The following is an 18,767-nucleotide window of genomic DNA, read 5'->3' as shown; positions in this document are numbered from 1 at the left end:
AAACCAAAAATCAATTTTATTATGGTGTTAATAAAAAAGAATATTATCCAAAACTAGACTACTGATAGCAAATGTTCTCAATCTGCTCAGATTTTTTTATTTTTAATAACAATGTTGAATTACTAAGTATAATATTATGAAAGATAAGTATAATCTAAATTTTCACAAACAAATGCTTCTGAAAACAAAATTAATAAAAGAACAATAAACTTATATTGATTTAGAAAAGCCCATTATTAATTTCAGTATACGCAGTGAATTTGATTCTGTAACGTTCTGTAAATATTCTACAATGCAAACAACAGGCAGGCAGTCCCCAAATTACGAATAAGTTATATTCCCAAAATTCCTTTGAAAATCAGTTGCTTATGGCCCAAAATGCAAGTTCTCAAAACTGATAATTTGGGTACTAAATCAGCCCTCAAAAGCCTATTGATTTTGTCCTTCAATCCCAAACTCCCTTGAAATTTCTCAAATCTGAGTTACACTGAGCCCTGCGTAGGTGAGAGTGGCAAGAAATGTGACAGGAAGATAGGCAGCTTCCACTGTGACATGGCCAGGGAATGGTCTAGAATAGAGATTTCTAGGAACAAAGGGTAAATACTACAGGGGAGGGCTCTAGAAACACATGACTTTGTTGTAGGGTATGGCTCAAGCAGCACAGGGCTCCAAAAGAAGGTGAGATGAGTTTCAGGATATGTGTAGCCAAAGGCTCTGTTCCTGAAGTCATGGGGACTCAGGCAGTTCAACTTCAGCAAAAGGAGGAATTAATAAGAGAAAAAAATCATTGAGGGGAATGAAGTAGCAATACCCATTCATACATACAGGTGACTCATTAGCTGCATGTTCTAAGTCAGGAACCACCTGTATTGAAACAACTTAGCTGAGAAAGCTCACTAAAGCAGCCTAATGATGTACTTACGGATCAATAGAAATTTTGATACAGGTCATGTTCTTATCCCTCTGTTTATTGTCAGCTGCATTAACTACAAAATTAAACACTTTAGTGAGAATAGTCAACTATTTAAGCAAATGTGTAAAGCTCTATTAAAAACAAATACATATAAACAGTGAAACATATTGCAAAAGAAATTAAAAAGTTACTATTAGCATTCATTACAAAATTAAAGCAACATAATATTCTAACATTTTGAGGATTACTTTGAAATCAAAATAAAGCATTTCAACTGAACTAAAATGAGGAAAAGTTAGTTACAAATAAATACAAGAAAAAGTAAAATTGAAATTCAGTTGCTTCAAACAGCAAATACAAAATGCATTTAGGGCATTTATACAATAAGATTACAGCTTGTAATTTAAAAAAAATGGCAAGTTCAATCTTTTCATCATGAGGTTAAAAAAAAACCACCTAATTTAACTGATTTCAATTCAATCAATCTGTCAAATCAGTCAGGAAAAACAAGTAGTTTCTTGAGGAGAATATAGAGTCATCTCATACATGTGTTTTCATGAGTATTCTAAGAACAATTCTAAAATGACTAATGCTAAAAATATTCTAACATTCTTTACAAGTGCATTAATTTGAATATAAGTTCACTGGAACCCTAAATTACATAAACAACTTGTCTCTAAAAATAATACACCAGAAACCTTGTAACTGGAGACATTAAGCCTATAGACTTAATGGATCACTGTAACCCACAAGCACGTAACTTGAAAGGTATATTGCTAGGTACATGGTGGACGGGATTTAGGACATGGAAAGGAAATGGAAAAAATGGTTAGGGTTAGCCCTGAAATCCTCCCCTCAACACATGGAGCTGAAAAGTGAGGAAGAAGGAATGAACAGGGGCCCCAAGCCCTTCCCATCTAATTATTCTAGTCTGTGTAGCTTTCTAGGCAAGCAGTAAGAGACATGAAGTATGCGAGGGGCACTGAAAAGGCCCCCTTGCTCAAAAATATCTCCTTCTTTTACCATACAGATTGATTTTAGTTAACAATCCCTCCTTTTAAAATACAAACATTCCCTGACAGTGTTATCACACCTTACTGTGATTTATAAAAAGAATCATGGAGATGAAGAAAGCAGGGCCAAGAGAAATTAAATGCCTGGTCCAAGGTCACATATGGAATAAGGCACTGGGACTGAGAACTAAGATCTCCTATATTCCAGATCATCATTCTTTTTATTATACAACGCTCTCCTAGAACCCGGACTTTAGAGGTGGTGATTAGTTTAAATTAAAATTTTAATATAAGGGATACAAGCCAGGAAAAATAATCATACAACATAGGGAAGACTAAGCTAGACACAACAGAGGGCTTTGGAAAGCAAAGAACAGGTATCAGGCAAGTACGAAATTTAGATAAAACAGGTATCTACCCTCACAGAACTTACAGTTTAGCAGGGGGGATAAGACAAAAAAATAAATAATTAAATCAACATTACATCATAAGTGCGTTACAAAGTTCAGAACAAAATGCTATGTGAGGTCTGAAAAGGTGAGTCATGACAGGGAAAGAAATCAGTGAAGGTTTTATATTAGGAGGTAGTATTTGATTTGGGTTTTAAAAGATGGGTGTTGGGGCAGCTAGGTGGTACAGTGAATAGAGAACCAGCCCTGGAGTCAGGAGGACCTGAGAGGCCTCAGACACTTGGCACTTACTAGCTGGGTGACCTTGGGCAAGTCACTTAACCCCAATTGCCTTGCCTTGCCCCCTCCAAGAAAAAGAAAAAATAAAGAAAGGAAAAGAAAAGAAAAGAAAAGATGGGTGTTAATTCATGAAGCCAATGGTGAGAGATAAGCAGATGTACCTGGGACAGCATGATAAAAGGCACAGAAATGGGAAGGCACAAGGACATTTTGAGAGGACAGAGAGTGGTTCAATTTGGTTAGAGTGTACAGTAGGTGCAGAAAAATAATGAAAAATTAGTCTACAAAAATAGAATGTACCAAATTATGAAAAGCCTTGAAAAATAAGCAAAGGAGTCTGAACTTTACTTGACAATAGAGAGACTGAAATTTTGAGCAGAGGAGGGACATATTTACTTTCATGAAGAACTAAGATTGGACTATCAGCTATATTAAAGAAGCTATTGGGAGAAAGGGCTGTGATGATGAAAACAGCTAACCTTCGAATCACAAAAAATGCCCCCAAAGTCCATTTTTAGCACACATTACTCCAAAATGGAAACCCCTATATTATTTTTAGGTAAATATGATAATGATTAAAATGGGAAAGGTGGATAAAAATTCAGACGAATGGAAAATGTTTATAACTTCTTCAAAGTTGCATATGAACATAATATTTTAACATAGTATAACATTTCAGCTACCCTGTAAGCATTCTGAAGTATTGAGTGTGTGAGTATTCAGTGTGATGTCCTTAGGAACCCTCTTTAAATCAACCCTATGGAGTCCTGACTCTGAGACTTTACAATTACTTAACAAAAGAGAGTTTGTCTTAATTCTTAAAAAGGTACTCACCAAGAATTTCATCAAAGATTTTGTATAAGCCTGGTACAAAAGTAACTTCTCTGCAATTCATTCCTACATCTTCATCATAAACCCACATTGACTGCACAGACAAAATTCAAAAAGAGTCTTTTACTGTAAGTGTCAGCAATATAAATTTTACATAATCCAAAACCACATTCTACCATTAAAAATTTTGTTTAACTTCACATTCCACAAACTTGGTCCTTTAGAGTTAGAAAACTGCATGAATTGCTTTCATGCAGTAAATGGTGTTTTCCTCTTCTTTTTTTTTCCTAATCCAAGCATCCATAAAACTGAGAAACTGCTCATTCTGTATGACCTATTCTTACATACATTTCTTCTATAAAATAGTTCAGTTTTTAATATAAGGCAGCAAGACTGACTGGAAATTCCAATATTCTCTACCTCAGTATAATACAATACTTCAAAAGATTCCTAATTTCACTGGTGTGGACATTTATCCCACAAATGTAAATCACATCCCCTCCACATTTTAACAGATAGTCCTCTCATGAGTTTTCATGGTCAAAAAATTTCAACACCTGATGATCAACTTTTTGGTGATCAGCCTCTCTTTACTTTGCTATACTGTCCTTCTAACGGCCAGTTCAATGATTGGGCTATGTGCTCACTTTGGTAAGGTCAACTAGAATGAGGGATATAAAAATTAGGCAATCCTCAGCTGGCTTACCCTTGGAGTGCTGAGGGTCACCCACCATTGTACTGAGGCAAAAGGGGGTAGGAGAGATGTTAGTAGAGGTACCTCAATATAATAAAATCAAATAATGAAACAAGCAACCACCTACATTTTAGCATTTTAATCAATTCAGAGCATTTTTCCACTCATTAGCTTAATTCTATATATAACCTAACTTTTTGAAATAGGAGTGATACCATGGGTGTACAGAACAATCATCAAAAGTCCAACAAATCATCAAAAGGCCTTTAAGCCAACAAACTACTATCCACATGGATAAAGGTGTGGACAAGCATAAGACTACTCACAATCAAACAAGCAGATAGTTTATGTCAAAGCTCCGACTTCTGGGGTAAGACCTACAATTGAAAGTTATTTTCGTGCCCATTGAGTGAAGTTTGCTACTCTGGCAAGATCTCTCATAAAGCCAAGATGTATCCACAGGAAGGATGCATAATTTCCATTCACTCAGAACTGTACTATCATACAGCACAAATTTTCGAAAAAATCATTTTATACCCATTAACATGCTATGCACTGAAATAATGAAACCTTAAAACAGCCTCAAATGAAATTGGTATTCCTTTCAGTAGTCTAATGAACAGAACTATAATAAACCCCCAAATCATACTCTATTTAATTTCCACAATATTATTCCATCTGCACACAAAATAAAGGTAAGTTTTTGATTTATTCTGATTTCAATGCTTGTCTTGAAGGATTACTGGACTTTTTTCTTTTATTATTTTAAAACAAATTTTCCCTAATATATGCAATGAGCAGATGGAAAACAAAGGCTTTTAATTTTTATATGCCTAGCCAGTCACCAAAGAACCTCAAAGGAATAAAATTCCTGAAGCACAAGTATGATCATCACCATCTCTGAGATTATGGTCACAATAATCAATGATAAATGATAAATAAACATACATGCATAAAGAATATCACTGACCTGAGTTAATGGTTCCACAGATCCAATGTATGTATCAGGTCGGAGCAGAATGTGTTCAAGTTGTGTTTTCTTCTGATAAACTCTCTCAACAGACAACTTCTTGGAAGAATCGTTTTTATTACTGCTTTCTGACTCTTCTTTTTTTGCAGCATTGTTCTGATCAAAAAGAGTCTAAAATTAACCAAAAAAATAAATAACTGAAAAAGTATTACTAAAATGTTTACTGATCATCTAAATGTTTGCTTGCTCCCTAAATTTAAAATCTTCTTTCGGCCTCTTTCAATTTTAAGTCCTATAGATTGGTTGTACTTTAATCAGAGTATCACCTGGAGAATGTATACTTATGTTAATTATGAGTATAAAGTTTTGGTTATCTTTTTTAAATAGGTTTCCCAATTGATATATAACGTGATCACAAGAAATTCTGAGAAGAGAAAAATAAAATGAGAAAATTTAACTTAGACCTTTTTTCTTTTCTATAGAATGACAGAATTTTAGAACTGGATGCGACCTTGGAGTTCATCACTCACTTTATGGCTGAGGAAAGTGAAACCCAGGGATGTTAAGAAACTTGCACATGGTCACAAACTAGTTTGACCAAAACAAAAACCAATCATATACTGTTGTATCTTGAATCCAGTCAAGCAGACTTCTCCAAGCCAGATCTTTTGTAGGGATGTCAGGCCTTACCCCTTACACTGGTCATCAAAATTTCCAGTAGAATATGAGTTCCAACTAGGATGCAGCCCTCTCAAGTCTAGAAGCCCCCTGAAAGCTTGCTCTGGCTGGCCCACGCTGTGCCCCACTGGTTACCTCACAATCGATCCAGAAGGACACCTGATAGTGCAGAAGAGATTTATGCCACACTCCCTATAGTAGGAATTTTGAGATTTTGAAGAGAAATGTGGGAAGAAACAAGACATGGGCTATGGAGACCATACAACTCCCAAATTCACAAAAAACAAAAGTGTAGTTTAATGGCGGTTTAAAATTAAAAAAAAAAACTTATTTATTAGACCATGTGTCCCAGTCTTGAATATGGAAATATAGTCACTGTAACTATGACAAGCATTTGCCAACTGACTAAGATTAAGGATATTAAGCAGGATTATCAATAACCTAGATTTAAAACAATCTTACACAGTTCAAAGGTATTGCCATGGTTATGTCCCCATACTGAAAATGAGGCTGTAATCATTCATAGTATGTTCACCAGCCTTTAGATCAGGGGTTCTTAACCTTTTATGGATCATGGGTCTCTGTCAATGTGGTAAAACCTATGGACCCCTTCTCAAAATATTTTTAAATGCACAAAATAGGATACATAGGAAACCAATTATATTGAAATAGTTACCAAATGTGTTGTTTTTGTTTTTTAAGTTCACAGATTCCAGGTTAAGAACCTCTGCTTCAGAAGGGAAATGGAATTACTTGCAAATACTTGCTACAAGTTTGCTTTTTGTTTTTCTCCCATCAATAAGCATTTAATAAGAACCTACTATGTGCTAGGCACCAGGGCCAAAAATACAGAAGTGAGGGCTTCCCTTTCCAGCCCCGCCCCACACATCCAAGAAGTTCACATTCTACCCAAGAGGATACAAAACATTCACAAATAAATAAAGTAGATGAGGGGAATGGCTGAGCAGAGCTCTCAATTAGGGGAATTAGGAAAGACATATTGAAGGTTGAGCACTGAAGAGAGCCAAGGCTTCCAAGAAGCAAAAATGAGGAGGGAGTGCATTCCAGACACAGGGAGACAACCTGCGTAAAGGCATGGAGAGAGGTGGATTCTAAGGTATCCAGAAACAAGTAGAGCAGTTTGCTTAGAGCATAAAGTACATAAGGCTAATGTGTAACCAACCTGGAAACAGGTAATAGATTCAGATTATAAAGGGTTTTAAATGCCAAACAGAGAGGCAAAGGGGAGCACTGAAGCTTCTTAAGCATGAGTGTAACAGTTATAATTGTACTTTAAGAATATCAATGTGGCAGGTGTGGAGAATGAATTATAGTAGACTCCTAACTATTACCATTTGTATGTATTAATTTTTATATTAAAACGAGATAAGTAGAGTTTTGTATACTAAACACCAAATTGGCAGACACAGTTACGGATATCAGTTCTAGTGTTAGTTTGTCTAACTGCCAGCTTTGTAACAAAAATAAAGGCAAGCTATTTAATTTTTTGCAGTTTCAATTGAGTATTTGGGTGCCTCTGAAAGACTCACATATAGTAGGCACTCAATAAATAAATGATGACTGATTTATAAGAGGAAACAAGAAAGGAATAAGTGACCAATATCAACTAAAGGCTATATCCAAAAGTGGCCTTGAAACTTGAGTCCTCAAATGGGTCACAAAGAGCTAATCCCTTAAGTGTTGATAATTCTTTGGGTGTCAGCTCTGATTATACTGCCACTCTTACACAAAGGGCTCATTCTAATTTCCCTGCCAATTAGATTGAAGAGGATGCACAAATACCAATCTTCTAGCAGCCACAGAAGCTGGAGTCAGCTCCACAAGATTTGGAGATTCCTCTGTGATTTGTGTATCAGTAAAACACTGTACTATTTCTATATGGGATTCTTTAATGCCAAAAAGTGTTAGCGGGGTCAGTTATCCACAGTGGCTAAACCTCCCCAACCCTAATGAAAGGGGAAGCCTGTTTTCCAGAGTTATGAGGTAACTTAAACAAAGCCCACTATAAGAAATGAGATGGTATCTGTTAATTATTTTTAGTTTGGGATGAAAAATGAGGGAAAATAGAATTGGGGATTTTAAAAAGAAAAAATAGAGCTGGAGGGAAGTTTGTGCATTTAAATAAGGCAACTGACTAAGTAAGTCAGATCTATAATGTTTGCTCAGTTATAGAACTATACTGAGTCTAGATCAAAGGTTTTCTTAACTGGCAGGGTTTTTTGTTTGTTTGTCATGGACCTCTGGCAGACTAGTAAAGCCTATGCTTCTGTCCTCTGAGAAATGTAGAAATGAAATAAAACACGCAAGTTTATCAAGTAAACCAACTATACTGAAATATAGCTATCAACATTTTTTTAAGTTAATGGACCTCAAGTTGAAAGCCTCTGGCCTAGATGACAGAATTAGAAATTATTACATTTTTCTTTAAGGCATGACACTGGGAAAAAAAATTCTTTAAATGTAAAGAACAGGATTCATGTCCTCTACATATTCAGAACTATGCCAAGAATGGCATATGCTCTAAGAACTATGCCCCACAAACTATGGGAATTCAAACACTAAATGATAAAAACACCAATTATAATTCATAATAATTTCCTATTACCATGGCTTTTACATAAAGTTAAAAGGTTTAACAATATGTCAAGATAAAACAGTATATACAATATAGCTTATTTTTACTAAACATTTTATGTTCAAACATAAAATCAGTTAATCATAAATCATAAAATCAGGAGAAAATCAGTTTACACATAACTATCAAGTTGCCCAATAACACTGTCCAGAGCCAATAAATATAGTTTTGACATAATGAAAAAATAATTTAAACTTCCAAACAAAACACAATTCTATTGGTAAAGTATAATCAATAAATTCTTCATAAACCTCTTTAGCTAGTAGTTAAACAATGAAATTACGGGCCAACAACAAGTGAGTTGCATAAAAATTTTGACATTCAACACATTTTCTAATTTAGTTTGTTTCTCTCATGAAATATATAAAAATTTGAATTTAATAATGGACAAATTACTGCTTTAAAAAAAACCCAAAGGTCCTCATAACAGTTACATCTAAAATGTAGTGACTTGTAAGAATCTGACTCCCGGAAGAATAAAAGGAACCTGTGCAACAGTTTGTTCAATAAGTCATTAAGCCTTAGGCTGCCTAACTCAACCCCAGAAGAAGCTAAGTGAAAAGCACTTTCACTAGGCACAAAGGTTACTAATATACCCCCAAACAATTAAGTCATATTTGGAGATGCCCAAATCACAGGGATCATACCAAACCTGTCCAAAATTCTGGCCTCCCAGTTGTTAATAATATTGTTAATAATAACAATAGTAACAGCTAGCACTCATATAGAGCTTTAAGGTCTGCCAAGTACTTTACAAATATCTGATTTGAGCCGCACAACAACCCTGGGAGCTAGGTGCTGTTATTCTCTCTACTTTACAGATGAGGAAACTGAGGCAAAAAGGTTAAGTGACTTGCCCAGGGTCACTAAATAAATATGAGACAGATGCTATATGTTAGGAAAGCTTTCCTTGTTCTCTCTTGAAGCAGCTCTAGCATCTACATTTTCCCCCTGTCCCTCACCATTACCACTACATTACCACTAACAACCACTTAAGCTACATACCAAGGTTCTGCTGGGTCTAATAGGATCTCTTCTGGTGAGGCAGTAATGACTCAAAATTTACAGTATGCCAGGCTGGTGAGTCTTATTTATCCTCATTCATTTTTAAATGTTTGCTTTTCCTAATTATTTTCCATTATGAAGAGCACTTAATATATTACAAAAGGGATATTACAATATACTTTCAAAATTTCTTTTAAAAAATTGATATCTCTGTACTAAATAACATGTTATACATGCTTAAACAAAGAGACACTCAATTTTCATAATGTGAACTCTTGTGTAAAATAAATATATAAGGCTAATGCCTCATTTACAGAATGCCATAATGAATCAGACTTTTGAGGTCATCTCTAGATTTCCATGTTTATAAATCAATTCTCAAATGTAAAATTTAGGCAATATTACTGAAACATACGTGTGTACACATATACAAGAATTTAATGAATTTTTAAAATATGAGATGCATGTCTGTGCTGATTAACACACACTGCTTAGTGAAGACTGCTTTTGCTTACAGTAATATATACACATACACATACACACACACATACACCTTTGAATAAAAATACATTTCACCAATTACTATAAACTCAGTACTCAGCCTGGCAAATAATCAAATAGCCATATTAGAAAAGCTAACACAGAACCAATATTAAAAGACTTGAATTAATTAGTTTTATTGACTATTAGCCTTATACATAGCCTGGAAGAAATGCTCACTAGAACAGCAATATTGTATAATGATCAACTATGAATGACTTAGCTATTCCCAGTAATACAAAGATCCAGGACAATTCTGAAGGACCTAAGATGAAAAATGTTAACCACCTCCAGAGAAAGAACTAATGGAATCTGAATACAGATCGAAGCATACTGTATTTTTACTTTCTCTACTTTTCTTGGGGTTTTTTGTCTGTTTTCTTTCACAACATGACTAATATGGAAATATGTTTTGCATGAATGCACATGCATAACCTTTGTCAAATTGCTTGCCTTCTCAATGATGGGGAAGAGGAGGGAGGGAAAGAATATGGAACTAAGAATGATTTTTAAAAATGAAGGATAAAGATTATTTTTACATGTAATTGGGGGAAACTAAAATATTAAAATTTTAAAAATTTAATGCTTACCAGATAATCTTTCTGTTACTAATTTTTTCTTACTTGTTATTTTCCATTATATCAAGCCCAAACTCTAAGACCTGATACCCAAAGTCCTTGATAATGCAGCCCAGTTTTACCTATATAATCATAGCTCCTCCTTTTGCTCTAGGATATGAATCCAGTCTACTTACTCTTCCCTTCCATATACAAACTCCACACATTCCTACTGCCCTTGTCTTTGTGCAGGCTGTGAACTGTTCCCCCAACCTAAAATGTCTCTCCCTCTTCATATATCAAAATCCTCCCCAATCTTCAAGATTCATGCAGCTCTCTCTTTTGAACAGTCAATGCAGCTGAGCCCCAAACGTCTCCCTTTGGAAACCTCACTTTTCCTGGCTGGACTTCATAGGAAATAGTCCTCACTCGCCTAGATCCTTTCCTTGAGTGTCTCCTTCCTCTCAATGGAACATTCATTCAGTAAGCATGGTCCCAATAAGTTGTCTTCTCTGAATTCACAGAAGGGAAAGATCCATTCAGTCAAGGTCAAAAGAGAATGAGCATCTCTTTGAAATGAGATACAGTCTGGTTGTACTAGCATGGGTAGGATTTGATTTGGATCATTTAAGAGAAAAAACCCTGGAAGGTATCCAAGCAAGGTGAGAAGTATAAGTAAAGGTTCAGAAGTGAGAATAATCAGGTTGTATTGGAGAAAAACAGTGAAGAACCTATTTAGTTTGGCAAGGAGTTGAAGGCTTACAGTGGGAAATAAGGTCACATGATCAATGATCAATCAACAAGCATTTATTAGGTACTTACTATATGCCAAGCACTTTTAGTGGCTGAGAATAAAAATCCAAAAACAAAACAGTCCATGCCCTTAAGGTGTTTACATTCTATCAAGTGGACATATTTGATTCAGTTACATGGTAACTGGAAGGAGCCCTGGACTTTGAGTTTGAAGGCCTGGGGTGGAATCCTGGTTCGGCCAGCCGCTTGCCACCTGCTGTGCGTCTGGTCACAGTAACTTCTGTGGCCTTTAGTTTCAACTTCTATAAAAAGAGGAGATTGGCTTAGATGATTTCTAAGATACCTTCTAGTTCTCATTACTACCAAGTAGTCCTTCCTTATTTGAAATAAAGCTTTCTGTGCTAATTCAACCCACAGAAATGTCTCCCTTCACTGAACTAAAACAGGATTTATCATCTGGGCCTCTTGACATAGCAGTTTACCATGAACTATCTTAATCACTCTCTCCAAGTGACAGTGAAGTTGGATAAAAAGATCAATGGAGTCAGGAGAGATTGTTTCAAATTCTACCTTTGGCACTTACTAGTTATATAACCGTGAGCAAATTATTTAACCTTCACACTTCATTCTCATTTGTAAAACAGGCATAATAATATCATTGTAACTATCACACAAGGTTGCTGGTGAGGTTCAAATGAGATAAAACTCTTTATAAAATATTTTTGATTAGTTCTCTTCTTTAATTTCTTCATCTATGGAAAATTCTTCTCTTCCCAAAAAAGAGCCAGGGGCCTTTTATTGTGAACATTCAAGTATTTGTTAACTTGGCTTGAAGGAGAGTAGATCTCTAGTCCAGTTCAGTTCAGGGCACACAGTCATACCAAAGCTAGAAAACAGTCATGGATTGGGTACCTGCACCATAAAAACAGGAAATACCAGGGAGAATCCTCCTTCAAACTTCTGCCTCCTCAGAAGAATAGAGTTTATCTTGTTACCTGGTTTGTTGGCAGTGAAAGAATTTCTCTTTATTGATTCATGCTGGTACCCTACTGGCCCCATTCTTAATGAATTACGGATTCCAGGTTCATAAGATGTTTTGGAGAAAAAGTCAAAGCTAGAAAGCTGCCTTGATTCCTCTACATAAAAAGTATAGGCAAAATAAAGGGAAGTTTCATTATTCAGTGGGACTGCCCATGCCTCCAGGGTAGGTAGCAACACAAACTTCCACTAGTTGAAAAAAGGTTAAAAAGCAATCTATTTACTACCTACCTCTTTGGCTACCACATATCATGACCACTCCGAAGAGTAATATATTTCTAGTGCTAACCAACCAGCATCTTCAGAATAAAGATAAAGGAAACTTCCACAAAACACTAACATATTCAAATTTTTTTTCAATTTAAACATTTATTAAGTGCCTACTATTTGCCAGGCTCAAATGTATACAAGAACACAGAAAGGAAAGAAAACAGTCTGAAATACATAGGACCATAAGTCTAATAATTTTAGGTATGGATGATAAGGAATCCTTTGATCCAAAAAAGAATTTTTTTTATTCCTTATTATTTTAAAGTTCATTTTTAGCAACATTGATTTTAATTACATTCTAGTCATTCTACCACAGTGGAGAAATCAACCTAGCAAAAGAATGATAATTAGTGACTTCAAAAAACCTAACTCCTGAACAAGTTTCATAATGAAAAATCATGAAGACATTACCATTTTAGTTTATTTTGGGAATGACTGTCTGATTTAAATTGGCTTTTGTTAACAAAGTACCAGACTATGGATACAAAAAGGTAACTTTGAAAAGTAGTCAATACGTTTAACTTCAAAATTCGTTTTTTTCAAGATTTTTTAAAATAATAAATGCAAACATCAAGAAATAAATATGTAAAAATAAATTTAAAGAAAGCTTTATTTTTTTAAATCATTAAATCCACCCCATAAAAACCTTTGCTATACTGTCAATTCCTAACAGTTCTCTAATTGTTAAATCTGATTACATTCCTTAGGCCTATTTTACTGCACTTTTTATCCATTTCCCCACATTCCTAAACATTGATGTTAGTCAAAACTCATCCTGGGGTCCTCTTCTCTTCTGTCCCTAGAGTCTCTCCCTTGATCCACTACCAAATCTATGTACCTAATAAATCACTTTCTTGAACTCTAGTTTTTGAATACCAGCTGCCCATTGGACTTCTATAACTAAATGATCTGTTAGCATCTCTAATTCAACTTGTCCAGAATGGAACTTACCAGCTTAGAGTGTTAAGGCCTACTGATAACTCCCTTAATTTTGCTGAGGGCTCCTCTCCCTCCCCACCAACTATGGTTTGTAAATGCAGTGATCTTGGGCTCTTCCTTCTCCAGGCTTTCAAACCTGAAACCCAATCAGTATCCATAGTCCTACCTATTCTACCTCAATATCATGAGTCCCATCCATTCCCCTTCACTCCACTCACACCTCTAAGACTTACATTATTTTGGGGGGGGGGCGCGTTTCTTGACCTATTGTCCTATCCTTCTAGCTGAACTTCCAGCCTGTTTGGCCCTTTTCCTCTCCAGTCTATCTCTCCACACAGCTGCCAAAATCATCTTCCTAAGGCACAGCCATGCCACTCCCCTGCATGATAGTCTTCAGAGGCTCCCTTCAAACTCTTAGAATAACTTTTAAGACCTTTCCTCATCAGGCTCCAAGCTACCCTTCTATTACTCACATGTGCTACCTCAGAGCCAGTTGTCCTTGCTCTTCCTCTGTGCATTTGCACAAGCAGGCCTCCAAGCCTAGAATGCACTTCCTCCTAATCTTGGCCTTTCATAATTCTTATCTTCCTCCAAAGTTCAATGCAAGGGCCGTATCCTACATGAAGTCTTCCTGATTCCCTCAGATGTTAGTCCTCTCTCCCTCTTCAAATTGCTCTCTATGGGGGCAGAGCCAAGATGGCGGCTGGAAAGCAGAAACTTGCGTGAGCTCCCCACCAAGTCCCTCCAAAAACCTATAAAAAATGGCTCTGAACAAATTCTAGAACTGCAGAACCCACAAAATAGCAGAGGGAAGCAGGGCTCCAGCCCAGGACAGCCTGGATGGTCGCTGGGTGAGGTCTATGGTGGACGGAGCTGGGAGTGGAGGAGAGCGGAGCCCAGCATGGGCTGCTCAGACCAAACAGACCAGGAGCCATGCGGAACAGGCCCTAGCATCCTGAATCAGTGAGCTGTGGCAGTTACCAGACTTCTCAACCCACAAACACCAAAGCCAACAGAGAAGGTTAATGGGAAAAGCTGCAGGGAGTGAAAGGAGTTCACAGTTTGGCCACCACCCCAGGGGCAGCGGAAGTGGTGCAGCTACAGAACTACGGTTGCAGTTGCTTCTGTCCCCAGGCCCACCTGGTGGGAGGAATTAAGTGGCAGATCAGAGCAGGAGTGCGGAGCCTGCTTAAGATCTGAGTCAGGTCCAGGTTGGCGGTTCTTGGGGAAAGAGGAGCGCTGGTGTGGCAGAGCTGGCTGTATAGAAATAGCTCTGAAAACAACAGCACATCCCCTCAAGCTTGGGACAAAGTACTATTTACTCTGCAAGCAGTCATACCCCAATGAAAAACTCAAGGGTCAAGTAAGGTGGCTGGGAACATGGTCAGGCAGCGAAAATGGACTCAGATTCAGTCTCAGACTTTGGAATCTTTCTTTGGTGACAAAGAAGACCAAAACATACAGCAAGAAGAAGTCAACAAAGTCAGAGAGCCAACATCAAAAGCCTCCAAGAAAAACATGAACTGGTCTCAGGCCATGGAGGAGCTCAAAAAGGATTTGGAAAAGCAAGTAATAAAAGTAGAGGAAAAATTGGGAAGAGAAATGAGAATGATGCGAGAAAACCATGAAAAACAATTCAGTGACTTGCTAAAGGAGACCCAAAAAATACAGAAAAAAGTACTGAAGAAAACAACACCTTAAAAAATAGACTAACTCAAATACCAAAAGAGTTCCAAAAAGTCAATGAGGAGAAGAATGCCTTGAAAGGCAGAATTAGCCAAATGGAAAAGGATGTCCAAAAGACCACTGAAGAAAATACCACCTTAAAAATTAGATTGGAGCAAGTAGAAGCTAGTGACTTTATGAGAAATCAAGATACTATAAAACAGAACCAAAGGAATGAAAAAATGGAAGACAATGTGAAATATCTCATTGGAAAAACCACTGACCTGGAAAATAGACGCAGGAGAGATAATTTAAAAATTATTGGACTACCCAAAAGCCATGATCGAAAAAGGAGCCTAGATATCATCTTTCAAGAAATTATCAAGGAGAACTGCCCTGATATTCTAGAGCCAGAGGGTAAAATAGAAATTGAAAGAATCCACCAATCGCCTCCTGAAAAAGATCCCAAAAAGAAAACTCCTAGGAATATTGTAGCCAAATTCCAGAGCTCCCAGATCAAGGAGAAAATACTGCAAGCAGCCAGAAAGAAACAATTCTGATTGTGGAAACACAATCAGAATAACACAAGATCTAGCAGCTTCTACATTAAGGGATCAAAGGGCTTGGAATACGATATTCCGGAGGTCAATGGAGCTAGGATTAAAACCAAGAATCACCTACCCAGCAAAACTGAGTATCATGCTCCAAGGCAAAATATGGATTTTCAATAAAATAAAGGACTTTCAAGCTTTCTCAGTTAAAAGACCAGAGCTGAATAGAAAATTTGACTTTCAAACACAAGAATCAAGAGAAGCATGAAAAGGCACAGAATTCCCAAAGAACAATGGTGGTTGACACTACGACCTTTGATGAAAATTTTGGCCAAGTATAAAATCAGCTATGATGTTTCCGATTCAAGTCGGTTTGAACATGTACCTGGCTGCAGCATTCACATAGAAAGTTAACTCACAACATGTTAAGTCATGTGGAGTCCCACTGTGTGTCTGTAATGATGCTTTAGAATTTTTTGGTCACTGCTATTTTTTGTAACACTTAAGTTACTGTATAAGCACTTTACGCAAAATAAGGAATAGGTTGCCATTTTTTTCCGTATTGTGTTAGATATTAAATACTCAATCACTAACTACAAAGTACCAATTATCACTATCACTCTCATTTACATATTACCTAATGATCCTTACAAAATAAATAATTCAAATGCAAAATAAAGAATATACTATGGAGTAAATCTCTTATGTACTTTGTATCTAAATTGTTATTTCTACCTAGAACATGTAGATGTGTTTTGTGTCAAGTTAATGGTATGTATATAAAGTGGAATTAAAATGAATATTACAATTACAAACTGCTGCCTACATCAAGTTTATTACTCCAAGGATGACGTAAGCCTCCTTTACTGTTAGGAACATTTAACTTTTATCTTCATGACCCCAGCAACTAGCACGCTGCCTTGAATAATTTTAATTCTGACTGACAAAAGGAAAATAGTCAAATGTTGAAACAAGACTAAAAATCTCCAAAAATATTTAGTATCATTTTTCAACCACCACTGCCCCCCAAATTAAAATCATCAAGAGTTCTAGTTTTATAGTAGCAGTAGGTACCAATGTTCTTGTAGTTTTCTTTGCTTTTAAGGTCTTCCATGAATGAACTATGCCTAAGGGACAGCAAATTAAGAAAAATTATCAAAGAATTTGTGTCCCAGAAGGACACAAGGAAAATCACAAGTAGGTTTGTGGAGATATGGTTAAAAAACAAAACACTGAGTAGCAATCAAAGCACTTGGATGCCCTTTGGCAGACACTGGACTTTCTGAACTTTAATAACAGTACCTATAAAATGGGCGTGGTACTTTGGGCCTTGCCCACCTCATTAGACTGTGTGAGAATAAAAGAAGAATGTTGTAAATGCATTGTAAGCACTACGTAAATGTAAGGTATTGCCAGTTATAGACAAATTAGAACTCATATAGACTGATTTGTGACATACCTAAGCGAGGCTGGTGATAGGAAAGCTCACAGTCATACATTTAGTTGCAAGTTTATCTGAAGCTTACAGCTTCAGAATCCTCTCAAGGAAGACAAAACACTTCAGGAACAAGCACACTCCAGTCTCTTGGGTTATGTACATTAAGAAATGCTAAAATTGCCTCGTAGTGTTAAGTTGGATAAGAAAGACATTATTAAACAAGAACATCGTGTACTAAATTAGAAAGATTGTAAATGACGGGAATGTACAACAGGTGCTTTCGCCTAAAGCACATTTTAACAGTCAAAAAGTGACTGAGAACCAGAATTTTTGCCACCATCCAAGCATCTGTCAGATTTGAAATTGTGGGTTATGGTACCGTTACTTTCTCTCAAGAAAACCAGCACTTCTGAATACAAAACATTATAATGTTTTTTAGGTTGTGACAACAGCATCATCTACTTATGTGTCGTAAAAGATGGTAGGAAGGAGGAGTCTGAGAAGAATGGTATCACCACCTTATATACATTTATAATACTCTGTAGTCAGAAGCAGCTAGGTGGCCCCTAGTGGCCTGGAGTCAGGAAAACCTGAGTTCGAATCAATCCTTGGACACTTACTAACTGTATGACCTTGAGCAAATCACTTAACCTATTTGTCTCAGTTTCCTCAAATGTAAAATGGAAACATAACAGCACACTACCTCCCAAGGTTGTTGTGAGGATCAAATAAGATAACCGCTAAGTGCTTAGCACAGTGCATGCCACATAGTAGGTGCTTAATAAATGCTTGTTCCCTCCCTCCCCTTTCTTTCCCCTTAGTTAGTAAACTATAGTTTATAATATGCCATAGTTCATGACAGGCAGCTTGGAATAGTAGAGGGCTGTCCTCAGAGCTAGTAAGACCTGATAAAGTCCTGCCTCTGACACACTGGCAAGTGACTCGTTTTCTCTGTGCTTTCAATAACTTACTAAAACTCTAAGAGAAAATGTTGCCCTCATATCTGTAGAGGGAGTCCCTCTCCATACCTCCCCCCACCCCAAAAAAGACCACACAGATCTGGCACCTAGTTACATCTCTATAGCTTGTAAAGCACTTTACATATATTCATTTGACCCCAGAATAAGAGAATTGAAAGCCAGAAGAGCCATTAAAGATCAGCATAGACCAGCTTCATCAGTTCACAGATGAGGAAACTGAGGCCAAGGACAGCTAAGCAACATGCCCAAGATCAGACATGCCAAGAAGCAGAGTCAGTCAGGACCTGAACACCCCTATTTTTCTCCCATTACTTCATGGGTGGTGGAAGGGTGCGGGTGGTATCATATGCTGGAGAAAGGTGAGAAACAGACTGACCCAACTGACTGCACCACCCTGGATTCTCATAAACATCCCACAATTCTTTTATTCATATCACTGATTTTTTAAATTATTTTTGAGTGGGGAAGGCAGGGCAATTGGGATTAAGTTACTTGCCCAAAGTCACATAGCTAGTAAGTGTGTCAAGTGTCTGAAGTCACATTTGAACTGAGGTCCTCCTGACTCCAGGGCCAGTGCTCTACACACT

At 36.8% G+C, this 18,767-nt stretch overlaps 1 protein-coding gene across 1 annotated transcript in view; it reads right to left on the bottom strand.

The window, feature by feature from the left end:
* TOP2B (DNA topoisomerase II beta) overlaps positions 1-18,767 on the bottom strand; it is an 89,990-nt gene that overhangs the window by 63,988 nt on the left and 7,235 nt on the right. The window contains exons 2-4 of the mRNA XM_036760485.1: positions 5,111-5,281; positions 3,450-3,540; positions 923-986 (exon numbers count right to left, since the gene is read on the bottom strand). Of these exons, the coding sequence (XP_036616380.1) occupies positions 923-986; positions 3,450-3,540; positions 5,111-5,281 (326 nt within the window). The remainder of the gene's footprint in view (positions 1-922; positions 987-3,449; positions 3,541-5,110; positions 5,282-18,767) is intronic.

The sequence above is a fragment of the Trichosurus vulpecula genome, chromosome 5, assembly GCF_011100635.1.
Source record: "Trichosurus vulpecula isolate mTriVul1 chromosome 5, mTriVul1.pri, whole genome shotgun sequence".
Classification (NCBI taxonomy): domain Eukaryota; kingdom Metazoa; phylum Chordata; class Mammalia; order Diprotodontia; family Phalangeridae; genus Trichosurus; species Trichosurus vulpecula.
Note: the sequence above shows the minus strand (reverse complement) of the source record. Positions and strands in the feature narration are given on the sequence as shown.